This window comes from Macrobrachium rosenbergii, chromosome 20 (genome assembly GCF_040412425.1).
Source record: "Macrobrachium rosenbergii isolate ZJJX-2024 chromosome 20, ASM4041242v1, whole genome shotgun sequence".
Lineage (NCBI taxonomy): Eukaryota > Metazoa > Arthropoda > Malacostraca > Decapoda > Palaemonidae > Macrobrachium > Macrobrachium rosenbergii.
Window position 1 is genome coordinate 38,021,791 of NC_089760.1, and position 17,687 is coordinate 38,039,477.

Below are 17,687 nucleotides of genomic sequence, written 5' to 3' on the forward strand. Positions count from 1 at the left end.
AGTCTTGTGAGGTCATGTAGAGAATTTTTCTTTACCTCTAGGAACTGACAATAGAGATTCCTGTTGTTTTGAATATGATGCAAATTGTCACAAGAAATGAATTTGGAAAGTCTATTTACAGTTGTTGCCTTCCCTTTAATTGCTCTATTTTTTGTTGGTAGAGCGTGAGTTATATTGGTCATTTTCTTTCAGTGGCTAAGTTGCATTGTTGATTGGTTGTAGGACCTAAGGCCCTCTTAGCTAAATTTACTTTGTTGCGCCTTTCCCAACATTTCATTGCTTTTTTTTTTATTGACATTAGATTTTAAAGGTCAGTGTTAACTTAATTGTTAAGGACTAATGCTGTATACATAAAGCATCCTCTTCTCTAAATTTAATTTAAATTATATTCATCTCTCCTTTTCTTGTATTTATTTTGCTAGAAAAGTACTAAAGTTTAGCAACCCACCATCTCAGCAGTACTTCGGGGATTTGTATGAAGAGTTCCTTGTCAAAACCAGACTAGGCACTGAAAATGAAGTTGGCCATAAATTGCATTCAAAGTTTGACAGTTTTTCAAGTCATATTTTTGTTAATAACTAAAGTTAAAAGCAGTGATGGTCAATCTTGTCAAAAGTTTTGACAGCTGCTATTCCTCCATTGTATTTTTAAATTCCTCAAGTTGAGTTTATGTTGAGCCATCTATAAGTTCATCATATCTTTTCATAGTAATATATATTTCCATATTCCTAAGATCTAAACTGGTTGTGTAACTTAAGCCCCATCTTCAAAGAAATATTTATTTTTGCATCATTTAATGTTGATAGAGATGAAGATCAGTTTTACCATTTTCATTGATTGTGAGTTTCAAATAAGAGTCAGTTATTTTAACCATAGGACTTGGTTAAACTACCTAATTTATTGATTAACAGTTACTAGCTAGAGGCTCATATGGTGTATTTGTTCAGTGTCTTATGCTTGCGATGTAAAAGGATAGAATCCATAAAAGGTGCTGATTTTACTTATTGATAAGCAGGTAACTTGTAATAATGCCACAAAGGAAAATCCTTATATAGATATATCAAAGATCCAGGTGAATCCTGATACCTGTAAGGCATTCTGCAAAGTCTAACATAAGAACTTGTTAGCCTTACTGACTATTTATGGTTGTACTTGTTTTTGCAGAAAGTTAGTTCTTACTTTTCATGTAGTTCTATCTTTTGTTTATGGTGCAACATTTACTCAAAAGTTATTTTCTAGTGATGTTTTGTAGGATTGCTTTCTCTAACTCCTTTTACTCCTTATCAACAATCTTCTGCTGACTTTATTCTATCCATACATTTGCTGGTGGTTTAACCACCTGTAAATAGTATATTCCTTTTATCACCTCTCATTCTCTCACATTCTCATATTGAAGGTTCTTGCTCAATAAGTTTTGATCTTGAGAACTCATCTAAATGGGGATCCCATTGCTTAGTAAAGTTTAGTACCTCAAAGACAATATTTATACTTATTTCTCTGCCTACTATTCCATCTAGTTTTTCATTCAATTAAACTTTACATTTTTGACATGATTTTTGGTGTTCAGGTTACTTCAAATTTATAAAAGATCATATTGATGCCATTGTTAAATGTTAATATTAAATTTTTTGTTTTGGTGCTTTTTTCATTATGTTACTCTTGTATTTAGGGTTTCTTCTACTGTCTCCCCCTCTTAATAGGAGTGTGCCTGCGGTATGTTATTTAACCAATGACCCTGTCCTTACCTTTACTGTAGATTACAGTATATGCGTATCTGTCCCTTTTCAATAGTTCCTATTATGGCCACTTTCCTGTTAAATTCAGTGGTCAGTCCCCATCATTCTCAGGCAGCCTTGTGGCACTTGCCAAGCTACCATTACCCATAATCATTCTACAGAAATAAAAATCCTCAGGTTGTCCTGTTTAGTGGCTGTTCATTCCCTCTACTACCAGGTTTTGGAAGTCTTTCCTAACTTCCATTTTTACAAAAGTAGGCTTATCACTGCCTTTCTTGTTAAACCCACTGTCTTATTCCATCAGCTTGGGGATAGATAAATGCAATTGTTTGCGCATTCCAAGTCTTCACACTCATTAACAAGAATTTCTTGATAGATCTTACAGCATTTTGGAGTGCTGCAAATTACAGCTGGACTACGAAGATTTCCTTGGTTACCTCATTATTATTATTATTATTATTATTATTATTATTATTATTATTATTATTATTATTATTATTATTATTATTATTATTATTGAGTAGTTTAACCAGACCACTGAGGTACTGTAATTTATTTAGCTCTCACTTGGCTGACTTGAAAGGCCTGTCTTTTAAAAGTTTTGGTGTAGATAACCAGTGATTTATTTTTCATGCACAAGGGGTTTAGCAGGATGTGGCATTCATGTTAATTTCTGAATTTAGAACTTTAGTGAGTGAAAGTTTATTCTCAAGGCATTTTCAAAATCCTTATGCATATGAGGAATGCAGTTTTACAATATCTGGCAAAAACTTATCCTTTTTCTAGTCTGGTATTGGGTTGGTGAAATTATAATTTTTTTGAACCAAATTTTTAAAAATAATTTCAGTGCAGGCCTTGTTCATTATAGTGAATTACTACTGAAATTTTTTGTTAGATTCTTTTTCACATACGATTATCAAAGTTGTAGACATTTTATAACTTGCTAAAGCTAATTTTGTTCTGATTTTTATTAATAAAACAGTATCAAGTTTCTTTTGCTGTTGATCATTCTTCTCCTCTGCCTGCCAAAGGGTGATGCATTATACATTTAAAATAGCTAGCCAACTACAGTAATAACAAATTAGTTATCAAACTTCATATTTACTAATATCCATTGTCATTATCATTAATAAATAATCACCAGTAAAGAAAAGGCCTTTAACTTCTTCAAGAATGTATCACTATTATCAGTATAAAGTAAAGTGGTTTAACAGAGCCATTGGGTCATATTTCTTGACTGTTATGGGCGTGGCGTGAAGGATCTTTTTCAAAGGGAAGTAGCAATTAGAGCAAGACATAATTAGAAATTTTGGCAACTTGGTATTGAAGATAACATCTGAAAAGTAAAGGGAAGAAAGCATTGAAGTTGAAGGATGTCCACAAAGAACTTTCAGCACCACTCAAGGTACTCTGAAGGCAGAACTCTTATATGGTATTAGAAGCCATGTCAGTTCCTCCTAATGCAGTACACTGCCAATTTGTAATATTTTTGATACTATACAACCATATCATGGAATACATATTGTTTAAATGTAACCAATATTCAAGATATTGCACACTTCACTTCAGAAACAGAACTACTAAAGTAATCTTGTGAGAATCAGCAACCTTTACTACAACTGTAAATTCTAATATCTGTGAAATGTAATATCCCGGTTTATAAATGATTAACTAACTAATTTTATTCCTTAGTGCCAGGCCCTTGAGAGCTCAGTTTGATTCCCAGTGGTCTGATTCAACTACAGCCGTAGTAATGATGTTTTTGTGTAACTAACCATCTGATCTCTTGAGATGTGTGAATGTACTTTGAATGGTCATCGTTTGAGTCTTATATTAGCTTTTTACTAGGAGCAAATATGTCAGTACTGTACATGGGTAATTTTATTTCTGCATTTTATTCATACATTATAGATCACTCTCCTTAATATATGCACATCAGTATTCTACAGTGTTCAAAAGTGCATTTTTTCCCTCAAAAAAGAGCATAGCCTTTGAGTGCTAGTTAGAATGTTCCCTGGTTGTATACTGTGGTGTGGAAAAGTGTGTGAAAGTAAGAAATATTACCAGTACCTCTTTAACCTTGACCATCAGGCATTACTTATGTGTTATCCGATCATGCTAGAATGTTGGACATTTCTTCTACTTGGTGTCAATCAGGTCTCCAGGTTATGCTTGGGAATAAGGCAACTTTATTAATTTTGTAGTAATCATTCATTAGTCATTAGAATGTTTCATGAATTCCCACTGAATCAATATTTTCCTTCTAGTGGAAACTAGGAATTGTAGTTTTATTAATTATTTTACTACAAGCCTCTGCTGATATTTATTCATGGGAGTTGATATGAGCATATAACTCATCTTAATATTTATATTTTATACTATTCAGGTAAATTTTTTGTAAAAATGTCATTTAATGCATATAGCTTAGGCATATATAGTCCTCTGTATGGGTAGTCAATTGGCAGAAACCCAAGTGCTGTATGTACTTTGTTTAATATATTGGAGTTCAAAGATCTTATAGAAATATATGAATTATTTTTGTGGTGCCTAATGTTATTATAGCTAAAGTTATTTCAGTTGTGACTGTGATTTTATGCATTTGTATAGGTAGCAAATTTTCAAAACTAATACAAGTAGTTTCATAAAATGTAACTTTATGTATAAATTAACTTGGGTTTTGCTGCCTCAGATTGACCTATTAGTAACGACTTTACCCTTCTTGGGCGATGCTTGCTTGTGTGATACAAAGCCCTTCATATCTAGATGAATTATTTTTTATTTTCATGCACTGTATAAGTTGGTTGTACGTATCTTTGAAAGTCATTCAGCTGAAATAATAAACTATATCGAATCAATACACATTTTTGTGTAGTCTGTAAATTTTTAATAAATTAAGATTACTTTTGTTTTCAAGCTGTTTTGCCCACAGTATTTAAGTTGATGGACTAAGATTAGCCCAACAGTTCAAGTGTGGTATAACCTCAATAAAAAAAAAAAAAGCTAGAACAAGGGAAATGTGTAGAAAGATACTATGGATTCTGTAGCTGCAAGGAGAGAAGCCAATTTGAGAAGCTTTTTCACCATCAAAGACCCACCGAATGTTGTAATATCACCAATGCAAGTTGCTGTTAATCTGAACTTGATGGGGAGCCGTTGTAAAGATCTGGAAAAGGCAGTGAAGAACAAATTCATTAACCAATGGTCCAAGTGACATTGCCAAGTTTTGATGGGTTTGAATTCCATAAGTAAATGCCCATCAAAATAGAAAGGTATACATCAGTTATCCAGATTGTTATAGTACTAACATCACTATGTGGACACCCATCCACCAGATGGTGGTTCGTGGTGAAAAATTTAAAAGTTGCAGTTAAACTGAGGCGGTACTAACAGACGAGCTCAGCAAAAATTGTTAGCCCTTCAAGGTTGTTAAAATGATAGAATGACGTCAAGAGCATTCCCTATCGATAAATTCTGAAGCTGGAATAAACACGTTGACAAATTAATATACCGTACCTTTATGATACCAAAGGAACAATGTTCGCTGTTTAACACCTGTCTCCATATAGCTACATTCCCCGTTGCTCTCTCTCCTCTCTCTCTCTCTCTCTCTCTCTCTCTCTCTCTCTCTCTCTCTCTCTCTCTCTCACACACACACACCCCGCCCTTTGTTAACCAACTCCACACGACCAGAAAATCGTTTTCCAGGAAAAGAAAAGGACGGCAGCTGAAATTCCATTCTCCTGGTGAATCTCAACTTCAGTTCTTTCACCGTTCACCGTATAATCCTTATATATATATACGTACTCCCGAAAGGGGAAAAAAAAAAAAATTTTTTATCGCATAATGGACATTGTGTGGGTGAAACTTTAGGTTTAGGGTATTGCCTAATAATTAAAATTTTGAATTTATGATACATTCTGGTTTATCTTGTTTCACTTTCACTTTGGTTTTATGTACAGCCCTCCACAGGGATAATTCCCTCTCTGGCGGGCCCTTGTACGTTTTCAAAATAAGGTGCTTCTTATATCGTTTATAATTAATTGTCTCTCAGTGTTTTCTCGTCAGCATCGTAGCTCCCGCAGAATAGGAGAGCCTTTAGTTCTTTTTTATATTTGCTTTCTTCTTGCATTAAGTTGCATAGAAGATTATGAGTCAAAGCCATCATCCGTATTATTTTTCAAATTTGACACATATTCTTTATATAATGTGCATTTATTGCCATCACATGTTTTATGTTTAGTATCACTATGACCTTTCTGTCCACAATTTTTACACTTGAAGATGTTGCCAGCACAATATCAATATTGTGTCATGCTATATTGATACAGATTTTTTGACGATAGAGCCCTGACATTTCACCGAAATCGTTAATGTGTGGAAATTAATACAATTGTCGGTATTTGGCAAATGCCACGCCAAGTCGCCAACTTCGCCAAGGACTCCAACTAGTAATATTTAGTAAGCTGTGTCATAACAGGCAGGTTCCTTCTAGATGTGTAAAGTTCCAATTTACTCGCTGATTGTTTAAACTATAAAAATCACGTGTTTTCAGTTTGTATTGAGTAATGACTAATAGTAAGTGTTCGGAGAATAATTATCACCCCAAGTTGGTTAGATTAAGATTCATCAGAATTATATTACAGGCTAGGCTGAAGTCCGACGCGAACGGTAAGTAACCTAGAGAACACTACAGTGTTTTAAGTATAAAATTACCCTCATTAATTAGTTATTACCATATTATATTAAGTATGCTGTACAGAGGTGTTATTCCCACAGAAATTAACTCCTCTTCCCTTACCGAAAAAAATTGGGCCTATGCATTTTTTCTTTGCGAAGTAATACAAAAAAACTAATACTTTGATTATTTACTTTATATTTATCATATACGGCAATTAGGCTGTACATAAGTGATATTGCCAGAGAAAAAATTAACTTCTTCCCGTAAGCGAAAAAAACTAGGCCTAGGCCTATGAACTCTCATCACGGGCTAAAAAATTAGGCCTAATACTTTGATACTATAATTCGTCGATTGATAATTTAACCATACATTTCTTCAGACTTTTCATCTCGCCTTTATGCATTTCTAATTATTACGGTTGGTGAAATCCTCGTTATTTGTCTCTTCCCTGTAGGCCTATCCGACATTTATGCGGGGGGGCGGGCGGTTAGGGTTGGAAAACCAATAACGAGTGCATTGCCAGTAAAAAAAGTAGGAAAAGCACAAATTACAATACAGACTATAAAAAATTACACAATTTGTGCATCAGTCAATGACAATCACCAAATAATTTATAAAATAGACAAGCTAGCAAGAACTTAAAGGATGGATTGCAACCGAACCTAACCTAACCTAAGATGCTGGCTCTTACCTTAGTATGCCATAGTGTGTAATTGCTCTGTTTGTTGATGTGATCCTGCAGTCGACAAATGATTTAGATAAAAGGTTCATTGTTCAGCAAAACATCCAAAATGAACATTACTTGTTCAGTTATTCAGCTAATTCATGGTAATTCAAAGCCGGCTGTCCGCGGTGAGCTAGCTTATGGCAATTGACGTTTTCCTATGTTATTTTACCTGCCGAACAAGAATTTAAAATAATATATTGTCGATCGGCTGTAACTAAAATGTAATTGACCCTTGACCCTTGAAAACTGCACGTCTGTACCAGTGGGCAGAGAGAACCTCCAGTGGGTCGCACACAGCTCAAGCTTAAATTACAGCTTAGCAGCAGCCAACCAGCAAAATGTTACCTTAGAATCTTGTAAAGCAAGTAAAATAACATAGAAAAATGTCAGTTGCCATAGTCGAACTCCACTGCACACTATTCGAAGCTTTCGTAAACGGGAGACAAAACATTGCCATTTCCGCTTTCAACTTGGGTGGCCTCTATAGGTTGCCGTAGCAGAATGGCGCTGCGCGCCTTATCTGCATTTTTAAAGATTACTGCAAGATCGTATGTTGTGGCAAGAGGTAATTACTTTAAATTCTTGTTCAGCAAGTAAAATAACTTAGGAAAACGTCAATTGCCAGTCTCTCGCAGTTCTTGCTAAGCGCAGAAAACCGGCCGCAACTGGTGATTGGTGAACCAAAAGCTAGCGCATGCGTGTTAAGGCTTAGAATCAGTAGTACTAGTGTAATGAATGAAAAGTGCCTCTGGAACGGCTCCCACTATCCATTTATTCGCCCTTCTTTTTACGCATGTTTTTCATGTTCCAAATGACATATATAACAGGAAGTACAACAATAAGGTACCGAAACCTTTTCCCAAGTTATTTACCCCACCAAAAAACCCAAATTCCCAACGGGTCTCCCTTACTGTTAGCTATTCTCAAAAGGGTTTTACTGTACCAGTTCTAAGATAATTAATTACAGCCGAGCGACAAAATATTACTTTAAATTCTTGTTCAGCCAGCGGGTAAAGTTCTATAGAAAAATGCCAACTGCCATAACCTAGCTCACCGCAGACAACCGGCTTAGATCTACCTAATTTATTTTCCATAATTTTCCGAAGTTCATCATTGTTGTGAGCATTGCTGCAGACCACTTTTCTTGGTTCTTTTAATGTAGGCTACATTGGACTGGTTGCCAATCGCCTAGGATGTGGGTTGTGTGCAGATCATTTGAATATGTCCATTGTCCTAATCATACTGCAAACTTTCTCTGCCCCACCCCTCCCCAATAGGTAAAGGGACAGCCCCTTAGGAAGTAAAGGATAGTTATGGTAGGATACATCCCTATGCTTTTTTTTTGTTGGGGGAAGGGTATCCATAGGAGAAAGCACCTGCTCCCCCGGGTTATGATATGACACCCTAGGATAGGTTAGGTGAAGGGAAGGTTGGAACTACTTTCATCTCCCAAATTTTTATGGTGTTTCTATTTTTCTTCAACATGGAATTGAGCGTGAAAAGCGAACAAAAGTATTTTTCTTCAACATGGAATTGAGCATGAAAAGTGAACAAAAGGTGTGGAGTGGGAGCATCTGTCATGAGTAGGGTTAACAGAGTATCCTCTGAGAGTACTTGTGAACCAGTGTCTCCTTGTTTAATTCAGACACAAGGACTGCTGTGGACTTCCTTTGTTCATACTTCTACTCGGGTACACAGAGGAGATTAAGGCTCATGAACAGAATAAGGTGAAGAGATGCAAGCAAGTAACTTCCACTTTTTTGTTGTTGAGCATTTTGTCCTCATCTAGGTGAGAGCCTTTCTTTATCAGCGGTTGGTGATGGCAAACACTCCCCTGTGGGTGGGACGTCCGTTGTAAGTAGAGTTGACACAGGATTTTCTGAGCTTGGTTGCAAATTGTGCATGTGCAATATTGTAGTGGGTTGACACGTGGAAAGTTGCCACATTACAACAGCATTATTGTGGTGAGCTACATACACTGTATGTAATTATCAGAAACTTGGTGCTCATGATTTGTCCAAGACTCCTGACAAGACTGTGCGCTAAAGCCCATGAGCTCTCAGCTATAGTTTCTGGTTTGCTTTCGACAGGTAACATGCAAGTCTTCAAAAATGTGGACTGTGACTTCAATCGCTTATGAGTCAGCCTTGAATCATTATTCAACGATCAGTGCTGTTAGGTTCGATTATTCATGTCCATGGTCATAATATGCTATCCAGGTTAGACTGGTGTGTGAGCCTTTCAGGAGAGGTTCCAACTCTTGCTTTGGGAAATCTGTTAGGACCTGAGGGTTCTTCTCCAGAACCTCTTTAGGCATTGTTGGAGTGGAGAGATTGGCTTATTTTGAGCTTAATGATTTTGGGTATGCAACTTTTGCCATTTTGTTTAGCCCATCTCATTGAGAGGGAGAGTATCTAGGGTACATTTAGGATGCAGAGCAATTGTTCCAACTATTGTGGTCACTGCTTGCTTGTGGTACCTTAGATTAGGTTACCAGTATAATCAATGATTTAGGTTCTCTGCTGCCTAGCAGAATGAGTAAGTTCCTTTCCAGCAATTGACCCAGCAGAGGAAATTTTACTTGCCGGAAGTTGCTGCTGTGCAGTTGGACTTGTCAGTCTACAGACTACAGCCTTCTTGGTAGTGGAGTCAGTTGCCATGGCCTCCTTCCCAGCAGCATCAGGACTGGAACTTTGGTTGAACGTGCTTGCTAACTTCATTGTCACTAACATTTCATATGAGGGTGAATGGAGTCTTAGAGTTTATGCAATAGGCCAAGCACTGGGACTTATGAGGTTATTCAGCGCTGGAAAAGAAATTGAGAGTAGGTAGGTTTGAAAGGTGTAACAGGAGGGAAACCTTGAAGTAGCACTGTGAAATAATTGTTAGGAGGGGATGGATAGCAAGATGGAAGGAAGAGAATATGAACGGAGGTACAGTAAAAGGAATGAAAGGGGGTTGCGGCTAGGGACCGAAGGGACGCTGCAAAGAACCTTTAGTAATGCTTACATAGCACCCCGTGAGGTGCACTTGTTATAATTGTTTAATAATAAAGTTATTACTGCTACTTGTGGCCTGATATGTCAGTTGTCCAGACTTACATTTGGAGGCTACCATTCATTTTAGGACTAACTCGGACTAGCCTATACATAACAATTCAATCCTGGGCATAAGCTATTAATGCAAGTGTGATATCCCGGCCTAGGTAATCTCCATTTTTGTAGTGAGGGTTGAGGGAAAAGCCGACTCCCGTGGTTTGTTTAATGCTGTTTAGTGGGAGGATACATGGTGTAAACAACTTATTCCTAGTGGGTTCCTTCCATAATTGTTAGAACTAGTTCTTAAACAGTTACTTATACAGGTTCATTTGACATAAAAGTTATGGAAGAATACCGCACATCTTAGCCTACAGTTGGTGTGATGGCACCCACATGCAAGCTCATCGTGGTGCAACTTAGGTCCAATGACCATACCAGTTCTTGGTAAATTTCTGTCACAGCATGGTAAAAATATAAAAGAACAATATTAAGTATCATGACAATATGTACAATATAAACGAAGATATGTGCATGCCCTTTACAAGGTAGATATGACATTTCAAATGAAAATGAGGGGAGCTACATTCCTTAGTATTATTTTATAAGTTGCCAATACGTGATATGAAATTGTAACCTACATTTTTGAAAAGAGCTCCTCATTCTCGTTATTTTGAACCCTATAAACATTATGCGCAAATGATAAATAAAAAATGTATCAAATTACGAATTATAGGCTAAGGTAAGACAATACTGCCTCCTCCCCTCCATAGCTAACACGGCAAAATTGTAACCAGTAAACTGGTATTTTTAGGTTCTTTTAGTGCCCTATCATTTCCCAGCCATTTTTGCATGAAAAACTCAAAATGGCTGGCTGGGGTCTTATTGGCAACTTATAATAAAATTTTACCCATTCCTAAAATGAGATGGTGAAGTGCAGTAGGTTGTTAGTATCCTTGCATCACAGGTTAATATACGTTTTGTGATTTCTATAGACACAGTTTAAAAAAAAAAAAAAAAAAAACGTTACAGAAGTTTTGGGGTTATCTTCAACGTTAAAATCAACAATAATTCACCACTGAATAGACACAATTTAAAAAAACGTTACAATAATTCACAATAATTGTGTACTTCATACACAACACATCCCGTTCCCGGCCTAGAGAAGAAACACCTATAGATACAGTTTATATTAATGTACAGTTAGGTTACGAACATGTTTATGAGACTGAGCTAATTTTCTCTTGCTCAGAATATATGCTTTTCAGTTTTTTTATGCCAGTTTCCCATTTCATGACATCCTCTTCTGGGATAGCTTCCTTCTTGCTGGTATGTTTCCCGGATGATATTTCTTTCAATATTGTGGACATGTCATGACTGTGGTATTGGTGAGCAACTTTATGCATTCCATGAATGAAGGTTGTCCTCCCCATTAGGCGCTCAACAGAAGCATGCTGGTTATAGTGTTCCTTTGGTTGGAGATAATATGGGCACCCTTTTGTCTGGCAAGCATTACCCAAGAGACCTAATTTTGGGCGATATTTTTTGTACACATTCTGAAAAGTTTCTTCTGTTACAGCTATTCCTAGTTGCTGTGCTTTGTGTACTATTTGTTGAGGTGTCATTGGTTCAACAACTTCAGTATGGATGTCAAGGTAATCCTTCAACCATTCATCCTCTAAAGCTGATGGAAGAGATTCAAGAAGCTGTTTGGACAAAATCTGCAAATTTTCCTTTCTTACTTCATCATTTACAAAGTTCTTACAAGTTTCAAAGTCGCCCACATTACTAGCAAGACGTTCTTTCGATGATCTATACCTTAAGGCATGTGCTGTGTACACAAATATGCTTTCTTGACTAAATAGTTGATTTACTACTTCTTCCTGAAGTCCCATGTGATGGGCATATGTTTCAAGTGTGTTCCAAGACACGTCACCTGCTGAAGTAACATTTCTTAATGATTTAACCTTTTCTGCGTTTACTTCGATTGTGATTGTGGCTATCATCTTCTCTTTCATTGATTCTAGCTTGTTTTTGGCAACTATTTTGGCAGCTTTTCTAACATCTTCAAAAGTGTAGTAACTTTCTACGAGGACAGTGGTATTTGAACTGGAAATTTCTTCTTTGGCATTTTTGACAAAGTCCTCAACGAACTGTTTTTTCCTTTCTTGGTCTTCAAGAGAGCTAGCAAAATAGTCTGTGTATGGGGTTCCTTCTCCATTTTGTGATTTATAATGGGAGAGACAACGTCCAATGTACTCTAGCAAGATCACCCTCAATATCTTTTCTATTCGATGTAAATCTATTTTATTATCAGAAAGCTGCATCAAATTGAGAAGGAACATTGGTTTTATCATTGTCTCACACATGATGGCCTTGTTATTAATCTTTTCAGTGCTTTCTGTCATCAGTGCCAATTCTGGTTTATCTTTCAACACTTCCACATAAGTGGCATAGCCTGTTCTATCCATGTAACATTGAGCAGTGGCTTCAATACTTTCCATTTGAGCTTTCACATATTCAGACCTTGGGAGAGTAGGGTTTTCAAATAGGTATCGTACCCACGTAACTGCCAGAGTTGCCATGTGTATGTTAAAATCAATTATGTGTGGGTTTTTTAGTGTGGCAAAAGTCACACACATAGCATAGATTTTGCTTCGAATAATTGGTTTCAGATGTTTAGCAATGTGTGGCGGGAAAACTGGAACAATGGCATTAAAGCTTGTACTGTCATCATTCTGTTCTGCGTGTACTGTTTTATTAACTTTGTCCTTCGGGTCTTTGTCCATGGTTTCCATACTAACCTGGCTCATTATAGTATAAGGAGCCTTCACAATCCTTTGAATTCTGTAGGACCATGGATTCAGTGTCACGGAATCCCTGGTTGGAGCATGTACTGCAATACCAGAAATTGTAAAGGATTTGAGAAACTCAAACTTCTCTCTCTTTAGTAATTCTGGGAAGTCCTTATCTTGGAGATCAGTTAAGGTGGACTGGTGAGTGGCTTGACAGAGGTACTCGGGGGGAATCTCTAACCTGAGAAAAGCTTCCTTATGGGTATCGTAAATCTTCAAAAATTCCTTGCAGTCCTTTTCAAATTCTTTATCAGTGTGACCCTTGAGTTGCAGGGTTTTCACTTCATATTTGGAACGAGTCACTGAGGTGCTTAGGATGTTTTCAGCCAGCTCAATCTGATTTTCAAATTTCTCTCTTGTCAGAATTTCTTTGACCTTATTAATAAATGTTCTAAATTCCATATCTCTGCCTTTCTCTTCTGCTGAAATCCTTTCACGTATAGACTTACCTGCAGCTGATTTGGGTTTTTCTGTTAGAGTTCCATATAAGTTTTCCATGAGGAGTATCATGTTGTCAGATACACTTTCTTCCTTGAATTTCATCTGAATGATGTTTGTGTTCCATTGGCGGAAGATTCTGAGTAATGTCTCAACATCCATCATAGTAGGTTCTAACTTGGTTGTAACTGTGTGGTTACCTGCCGTCATACTTAGTTCTTTATGGTTCCGTGGTTCATCAGGAAAATAAACAAACTCTCCCAAGTAGAAGGTATCTTTTGGGACTAGTCCAGGTAGCTGGCACCCCAAAGTGTTCAGTTTAATTGGGAAATAAGTGCTGTCACATAACTTGTTTCCAATAGCTTGCATTTGATCCCGTATGTCATCCTTTTCCTTAGCCCAGTATATTGTAGGAAGGTTCGAGCTCCCAGTGTGGAGACGTGAGCGAATACCAATGCTGTATTTAACAGGGAAAGAATTACCAATCCCCAGTAAGAAGACATTACAAACTTTACTATTTTGTGCGTCCATCTGGTTAATGATAGTGCTTGGAGTCACTTGGGAACAGTTATGGTCTCCATCTGTGATGATGAACACATTAACAAATTTCTGAGAACATGTGTAAATCTGAGATAAAATGGTCTGTAAAGCCCCCGTAAGTTCTGTACTTCCACCAGAAAAGTCCCTTCCGCGGAGAGTAGTTCCTTCTCTTCTGAAGTCTACTCTGTTACCAAAGGTAAATATTCTGGTTGTCCCCTCCAGTCTTGGTGATACATAGGTGTTCCAGTGTTTTTTAATGGTGCTCCACAGGTAACTCATTGATCCTGAAACGTCAGCCATCAAAATGTTGAAATGATTGCTCCGTGACAAAGTTTGCCCACCAGGGTGACTTGAAGGCATTTTCAGAATTGTGTGGGAGACAATCATTCCGTCTTGATCCTGGAGGAAAGAAATACGACGACCTGATCAGTGGAACATTTCTCAATATAGATAAGTGTTAATCAAAATAAGTGTAATTCTTATACAGTTCTAATTTACCCTAACTTAAGTGAATTTGAATTTACCCAAACTTAAATGTATATATGCCATTGCTGTATGTATTTGAGTTTAAATTGCAGATTTGTGTACCTTTTTATCTTTACGTTGTGGCAAGCGTGTAATAGACTGGTTACTGAGTAATCAGTGGTGGTATAAGGTTAAGATACTCTTGTGTGAAGAAGAATGTAGCTTGGTTTTATTCCTTTATGCATTTGGTTTTGGATAAGCACCAATGATCTAGACAATGCTAAAAATTAAAACTCTCCTCATTAACAGGTTAAAAGAAAAAAATGCAAACATACATACACATATACATACAAATACATATATACATTGTTGGCCATGTGCCTTTCTTCACACTGTCTGCAACCCATGTACATCTGACTATAACTGATATACCTAATTTACTGCTCAAATCAGCGGAAGCACTGCGTGTTCTTTTGCCATTTCCCTGAAGGGCGTGGCTCCCAAGAAATGGACAGCCAACACTCACTACTACATTTACACCTAAGCTGCAGAATCGTGTAAATTTTCTATTTAGAAAACGTCCATGACAGCAGGCACTTCATACACTAAAAAATTCAGCAGCATGTCGAACCCCCCTACTAGTATTATGCCATTAGCTTCAATTTTGCACCCACACACTATTTGAAGGTCCCTCTTTTCCAATATGGTACCTATTTCACTTGGCCTGTCCACCCCTCCCTAGGTTGTCTCCTGGACAGACTGGAAGATGATACCTTTTGGGGCAATGGGTTGGGAGGAGAAGGCGACCTGTGTACCTACCATAGTGGAAGGGGGGAGCCTCAACATCCAGTAAGCAAGAATGAGTGGCACAATATGGAGGGGTGTGTTATGCATCCTGCTGCTAAGCCTTCAGTATAGGTGTATGCAGTGTCTAATGTGGAAGTTTTCCAAACGGGATTAAGCTATGATTTATGGTTTTAAAGTGTAAATGTATTAGTGAATGTTGACTCATTTTCTTGGAGCACTCTCTTCAGGAAATGGCTTTATATTATATATATATATATATATATATATATATATATATATATATATATATATATATATATATATATATATATATATATATATATATATATATATATATATATATATATATATATATATATATATATATATATAGAATCTACTGGTCACTTTGCCAGTTATGTATTTACAGTAATTTTAATAAACACGATGCCCTCTTAAATGCTCGAACATACACATAGGCCTATCTGTTGAATTCAGAGACCTCGGATGTAGGTTCGAATCATGCTACGGACGTCAGAATTTGTAGTGACAAGCGTATCCAAAAAGTGTGAACAGTTCGAGAATTTAAGAGGACATTGTCGTTATCACACACACACACACACACACACACACACACACACACACACACACACACACACACACACACACACACACACATACGTATATGCATACATACTTACAAACAAGCATACATAAGAGGAAACATGTGGCTTACCCTTTTGTGCAGAGTGTAGAGCATAGCATCTGTAGTTAAGGTACTGTGCTGGTCGCTCGATTCCCGATCCGACAGGGGCTTCTCTACCGGATCCACCTTTTCCGGCGGTTGCCATTCCTGTGGTTTGACGAACGTGTACCGGAATCCGTCTTTCCCCACCGGCTCCTCCTCGTCCTCGTCCTCGTCTTCCTCCGAATCGCTACCCCGCTCATACCTGTCGAAGGGGTATCGTCTGCCCCAGTGTCTCATGTATTCGTAGTAGAACATGTCTCTGTCGTCGCGACGGTCCCTTGGGCGTCTCTTTCTGCCTCTGCGCATCATGTCCATGTAATAATAATGCATCATGTCATCGTAGTCGTCGTCCCCTCGGCGCCTTCTCCTGCGCATCATGTCCATGTAATGAAGCATGTCGTCGTCGTCGTCGTCGTCGTCGTCGTCGTCACCTGCATTGTGTTTTTTCGTCTTGAATTTCATCAAGTCCTTGAAAGGGCGTTTTGGACGCTTGTCGTCGTCGTCGTCATCTTCCTTTTTATCTCCTCCCCCCCGGCGGCCTCCTGCGCTGGAAGATCCCTTCATTAGCAGTTTCTCCATTGCTGAAAGATAAAGGAGGCGAAACGATTTGTTGTCTTTATTTTGAGCGGTTTATTTATTGTAATTACTATTCAGAACAGCAAGTATTCGAATGGAAGACCCCTCTATGGCCATCATAGACAAAAAGACCCACGTGTGAAAAATGCGAGTTAACCGAATACACACACACACACACACACACACACACACACACACACACACACACACACACACACACACACACACACACAGTTGCTGTGACCATGTCCTGGTGATAAGACGATAGCACTTAGCATCTTCAGTTTCACTTTCCTTTGTGGCCGAAACTTCGTTCATATATTATATATAGGCTATATGTCTGTTCGGTTACTCTAATTTTTCACACGTGGGCCTTTTGCCCATGATGGCCATAGTGGAGTCTTCCATTCGAATACTTGCTGCTCATATATATATATATATATATATATATATATATATATATATATATATATATATATATATATATATATATATATATATATATATATATATATATACTCTTTTACTGAGGCACAACAGTACACTATGAAGATAAAGGGGCCTGTAAAAACACTATAGGCTATACATGTTGCAACCATAGATTTCAGTTACTTTTTATGTATCCAAGTTCACTGGTGAACAGGGATGCAGAAGAATTAGATGAACTATATCGTTGTAATGTGCTTATAATGTATGATGTATATATATATATATATATATATATATCACGCATAAACTATAGGCTATATATATGTCTTGACCAGTTTCGATAGAATTATGTATTTAGGCCAAAAGCCAAGCGCTGGGACCTGTAAGGTCATTCAGCGCTGAAACGGGAATCGACAGTAAAAAGATCTGAAAGGGGTAACAGGATGAGAACCTCGCAGTTACACTATGAATCAAATGTTAGTAGAGGCTGGAAAGTACGATGGAAGAGATTGTGACAGGAGGTACAGTAAAAAGATTGAAAGGGGTTGCAGCTAGGGGCCGAAGGCACGCTGCCAAGAACCTCAAGGAATGCCTACAGTGCGCCGCATGAGGTGCAATGACGGCACTACCCCCGACCGGTTTCGATTTCATTCCTAGACCTTTGTCAGTGGCTT

At 37.5% G+C, this 17,687-nt stretch overlaps 1 protein-coding gene and 1 long non-coding RNA gene across 7 annotated transcripts in view; one reads left to right on the forward strand and one right to left on the reverse strand.

Annotated features, from left to right (window-relative positions):
* Positions 1 to 5,893: 5,893 nt before the first annotated feature.
* LOC136849289 (uncharacterized) overlaps positions 5,894 to 17,687 on the forward strand; it is a 32,475-nt gene continuing 20,681 nt past the window's right edge. Inside the window, exon 1 of the long non-coding RNA XR_010856284.1 lies at positions 5,894 to 6,404. This is a non-coding gene — a long non-coding RNA (uncharacterized lncRNA). The remainder of the gene's footprint in view (positions 6,405 to 17,687) is intronic.
* Positions 10,389 to 17,687, reverse strand: part of LOC136849287 (uncharacterized) — a 28,635-nt gene continuing 21,336 nt past the window's right edge. For all 6 annotated transcript variants that reach the window (XM_067122597.1, XM_067122595.1, XM_067122593.1 and 3 more), the window contains 2 exons: positions 15,997 to 16,589; positions 10,389 to 14,408 (listed from right to left, as the gene is read on the reverse strand). In XM_067122597.1, the coding sequence (XP_066978698.1) occupies positions 11,397 to 14,408; positions 15,997 to 16,587 (3,603 nt within the window). In that variant the 5' untranslated portion in view covers positions 16,588 to 16,589 and the 3' untranslated portion in view covers positions 10,389 to 11,396. The remainder of the gene's footprint in view (positions 14,409 to 15,996; positions 16,590 to 17,687) is intronic.